This window comes from Diaphorina citri, unplaced genomic scaffold (assembly GCF_000475195.1).
Source record: "Diaphorina citri unplaced genomic scaffold, Diaci psyllid genome assembly version 1.1 scaffold1954, whole genome shotgun sequence".
NCBI lineage: Eukaryota > Metazoa > Arthropoda > Insecta > Hemiptera > Psyllidae > Diaphorina > Diaphorina citri.
Genome location: NW_007379380.1, coordinates 10,567 through 15,600, shown reverse-complemented (window position 1 = coordinate 15,600; position 5,034 = coordinate 10,567). Strand labels below are relative to the sequence as shown.

General features: G+C 38.9%; 1 protein-coding gene across 2 annotated transcripts; it reads right to left on the bottom strand.

The window, feature by feature from the left end:
- Positions 1-236: 236 nt before the first annotated feature.
- Positions 237-3,117, bottom strand: LOC103517769 (discoidin domain-containing receptor 2-like). Of its 2 annotated transcripts, none has more exons than XM_017447577.2 (4): positions 2,888-3,117; positions 2,449-2,541; positions 1,591-1,732; positions 237-921 (listed from the first exon to the last, which is right to left on the bottom strand). In XM_017447577.2, the coding sequence occupies exons 1-4, from the start codon at positions 3,040-3,042 to the stop codon at positions 622-624; spliced, it is 690 nt and encodes a 229-aa protein (XP_017303066.1). In that variant the 5' UTR covers positions 3,043-3,117; the 3' UTR covers positions 237-621. The 2 variants fall into 2 exon arrangements, with proteins under 2 accessions (XP_017303066.1, XP_026685550.1); XM_026829749.1 differs by lacking the exon at positions 1,591-1,732 and adding an exon at positions 1,317-1,458.
- Between the last annotated feature and the right edge of the window lie 1,917 nt (positions 3,118-5,034).

Here is a 5,034-nt window from a genome sequence, read left to right as displayed (position 1 = left end):
ATGAACAAAATACTGGCTCCCAAGTAGCACTGAAGCATTCCAAACATCTGATTGGCCAAAATTTATTTCAGTCTGACTTGGGAGCAAGAAGTTTAGTTCCTAATTTCAAATTCACGCTCTAATATTTCACGCGGGGGAATGTAGGTTCATTGTAGCTTTCAGTAAATAGCGAGAGGGAAGGAAAAAGTTTTAGAATACTGCTGAGCACGTAAATTAATTAAGTACAAGGATATAAATCGACTAGATAACAAAGAAACATCAGAGGGCAAGAAGTCGAATTCATCGTGAGGAAATACTCAAGTGTACACTTGAAATTTAACATTGCAAATGTCTACTTCATTGAGGAAAACAACGTTATATCATAGTTCCAGGAAATGTACTTACCAATCAATGATAGGTAGGTACAAATGAGCTGGAGAAAGCTAAAGTCAAAAGGTTATATGAGAAGGATGGCTCAGGCTTTTCCCTGGAAAACAAATAATAGTGGAAGGCTATTGGTTTAGAGGGCCTCGTGAAGTTATCCCTCGTTAGAAGTAATAAGAAAACATCCCATTCAAATATACACTCAATATTTCCTCAAGATCATGAATTCAACTACTAGAAGAAAGGTAACTGGAAACATTACAGGGTGGGCACAAAACCAAGATTCTTCCTCTGCAGAAACAGATGGATTTCGGAGAATCGTGGCCGGTCGGTCTCGTTGGTTTTCCAGCACTCCAACATGAGGTCGAAGATTTCCTTCTGACAGGTGGCTGGTCGCGGTAGGTACTGCTGCTTGGAGTTGTTCTGGTACCAGTGGCTGCAGTTCTCGATGACCTGCTCGTTGGTCAGTTCGGCGTAAGGTCTCTGGTTGCAGTGTATGAGGATCTCCCAGAGGGTGACGGCGAAGGACCACACGTCACTCTTGGTCGTGTTCTTGCCCTGCAGAAAATACAAGAGCGGAGTTCGTTTGTGGGTAACTGGTTGCCAAAATTTGGATGTGATACCTATAGTTATAGTAGATATGTGATACAATAGTATTTCCTTCTGAAACTTTAGATAAACAGTTTAAGACGAAGAAGAAGAGAGAAAGAACAGTTAAGGCGAATTTCACTTCAACCGCGATACTGTTTGAAGCGTAATTAATAGACGCCGTGCATCGGTGATTACATCACTAACAATTGAAATAGGGGTGTAAACAAATGTAGTTACTAGCAATCTAATCGACCAGTTCAAACTTAAATCTTTTCGAAAGCTTTGCCCATTATCTCGCTAGACGCTATCCCTAGTAAGACAAAACTTTGAAAAGGTTCAACAGTGTCCACTTAGCCACTTACCAGAAGCAAACTCTCCCACGCCATCCATCGTATGGGCAGTCTCGCCTTGGTATCACTCAAATAGTAGTCGCTCTCATAATGGCTACAGTACATGGCGTGGTCCGAGATTTTGATGGTGTAATTCTTACCCACCATGCAGTTCCTGAAACAGACGATGAACCAAGATTCATAAAATGGAAGGTGAAAAATCTTTTCGAAAGCTTTGCCCATTATCTCGCTAGACACTATCGCTAGAAAGACAAAACACGGAAAAGGTTCAACAGTGTCCACTTACCAGAAGCAAACTTTCCCACGCCATCCATCGTATGGGCAGTCTCGCCTTGGTATCACTCAAATAGTAGTCGCTCTCATAATGGCTACAGTACATGGCATGGTCCGAGATTTTGATGGTGTAATTCTTACCCACCATGCAGTTTCTGAAACAGACGATGAACCAAGATTCATAAAATGGAAGGTGAATTATGGATAAAACAACCAAAACTACGCGTTTTGATACAACGATGAACCAAGATTAGGAGTAGGGTTTGAAACAGTCCCAAATAAAAGGTGATGAATAATACAAGAGCAAGGAGACATGTTTGACATAGAAGAATATTATAGTACGTTCCTGGCGAAACAAAAGGTAGATACTCGTACGTACTGAAAGATTTATCAACACATCTCCAAAACTACGCGTTTTGATACAACGATGAACCAAGATTAGGAGTAGGGTTTGAAACAGTCCCAAATAAAAGGTGAAGGATGAATAATACAAGAGCAAGGAGACATGTTTGACATAGAAGAATATTATAGTACGTTCCTGGCGAAACAATAGGTAGATACTCGTACGTACTGAAAGATTTATCAACACATCTTCAAGAGAAGATAAGTAGTAATGTCAATGGAAGAGACTGTATTGTTTTGTACAAAGCTTATGGTACCTGAGATCAATGTGATTTCTCATGGTATCTTAAGGCTGAAAATTGAGAAATCACAAAATAGAACAGACATTTTGGAGATAAAAAGAGCTCTACTAGAAAGGGGAACTGGTTGTAAAATTGACAGATCTTTAAAGGAAATAAAGATATAAATGTCTAAGAAATTAAGGTAAAAAAATCAAGCTATTGAAGATGTCCGATGAATTCTGACTTACCTTGCCGCTAAATCTCTGTGCACTATATCCCTGGATTCCAGATACTTCATCCCAGATGCTATCTGGGTTGCCATGAAGATTAAACAACCATAGCTGTGAGATCAAACGAAAGAAAGCAGTGTAAAATTAGTTAAGTTCAAAATTGGGAGTGACGAGTCGGGAGGACAATTTTTTTAATCTCAATGACTGATTCCTGATTTTGAATCAGTCCTATCAGTCCCGTATAAATAAGGCCAAGGTGCGAGTATTTACTAATAGTAATCTTGAATTTCACCACCATAATGAGCCCAATCAATGCTCTTCAAAAGACTGGACAGATATCAATACTTGGTCATATTCTTGTTTTCTTTTGTAGAATTTATAGGTTTAACTTCACACACAAAGAATAATAAATTTGGCGTTCCATTAGAGGCTAAAATGATTCTTCTGCAACTCTTACCTGATTGCAGGATTTTCTTGACTGTTGCAGTTGTGTATCTGCAGGAACGTACTGAGGTCGCCAAACTCGCAGTACTCCTGGATTGTGCTGATTGGGTCTTCAGTTGAGCAGACCCCGATGACCCGCACCAGATTCGGATCCTTCAGACTGCACATCCATGTGGCTTCACGGATGAATTCTTTCCTGCGAACACGGAGGTGAAAGAGAACGAAGTGTTAGTTGAGGAAGCAACCTGCAGTACTTCGGCGATGGTAACATTTATCCATGGAAGTTGCATGGAAGTTCCATGGAAATTTCAATATGTAGTTGGATTGTTCATTAGTGCTGCTTCAATAGATAGAGTACCTAGAACACGGAGGTGAAAGAGAACGAAGTGTTAGTTGAGGAAGCAACCTGCAGTACTTCGGCGATGGTAACATTTATCCATGGAAGTTGCCGAAGAGACTATGGCTAGAAGACTAACACGTCCAAAATTTCAATATGTAGTTGGATTGTTCATTAGTGCTGCTTCAATAGATAGAGTACCTATTTACTTATCAAATCAACTGTTTTCAAGATAACTATTAAGAAAGTCCAACATGCAGTTCATACAAGACCATCCTTTTGAAACGGGGCAATGGACGTGCTACAAGTCTTCCCACCAAGTCAGTGGAAAGAGCAATGAACCCTTGGCCTTCAAACGGAGTCAATTGGGCGTTCAAATCCTTCCTAATACCAAACGTGTAAGCAAACGGTGCACATCTTTATGTAATTCTATGAATCTCTGCATCTGCATCTCAATTATTTTGACTTGAAAAAGAATACGTACATAATATTTATAATATATGGAAAGTTGAAAAGATTCTAGGAAATGTAGATCTTCAGATTTGACCTTGTTGGTCTTCACTCTCAGCCTCGGCTCTCTGTAAATAAGGTATAGACTTTTCTGTAAATTTTATTGTAAATTATAGACTCTGTAAACATAATTTTTCGAAATCAAAAGCCGACTTTCGTATCTCACGCGTTCCAAACTTAAGAGCATAATGAGATTGGAAGGTTCTCATTTGCAGGAAGGTTGTTTTCAAATTTGTAAAGATACGAAAACTTTCCGGAATATTATCTTGCGAACATTTTTACATTTCAGTTCTTGGAAACATTTCAGGGAACTTGAGACTACGGTAGAACCACTTTCCCCCTCCAACCCCCACACATGTAAAAGAGTATTCAAAAATATCGAAAAAGTTCATAAATTGTATTTCTTTCCCTTGTGTCCCTCGGGAGTTTTTCCTGTGCCTGAATTTTCCTGCAGTCAAGTTCATGTACTCGAGGCCTGTAGGATACATTTATTTATGGGCTGAAACTGGAAGTTTTTTCATACTTAACAATATGTATAGGTATGTACATATCGATGATACTCCTAGTCTTCTTTTTCCTCGCCTTTCCACGTGTACAGATGGGGTCGGTGTTTTTCGTCAGCCTCTCATAGAGCCCTAACTAGGGTGATTGTTTTGGGCTAACATTGGCTACTCCTATGTGCTTTACAATGTGTCTGTGATAGGTATGTATTTGGACTACCTATACAATACGGTGCGTACACAATTGGACATTTGTACTTTCACTTTTGGTTAGTACCTATAGGTACGAGTAATTATTCAAATAAAGGATCTCTGATCTTCTTATGTTTGTATCATCATTTATTTGTTCACTAAAGTCTTCTTCAAGTTCAAATATTCCACGTGAAATGTTGATAATACTTTCAGAAACTGCGTCATAGGTATCATCATGGTTATGATTATCATCTTTATAGTTATGATTCATTCGCATGTTCTCATCGTTGAATAGTGGTTGGTGGAGTTGTAAGTGCTTTTCTTGTGTGTTCGCATTATCATTTTCGTTTCAGTCTTCTCCGCATATGTTTTCCTTGGCAATGTTATTCCTGTTGCTTCTTGTTGCACCAACTGTAGCGTCTGATAGCATGCTTAGGTTGTTACTTCTGTTTTGAATAAGGCTTTGAATGTATTGTTTGTGTTGTGTGTGTTTTCTTTTGGTTAATGTTTTGTGTGAATGTGTTGTGTTGCATATTATGTTGTGTTGCATATTTTGTTTATGTTGGATATTACGTATGTATGTTGTTTCATGTTTCATCTCTATATTTGGTTGTGCTGAGG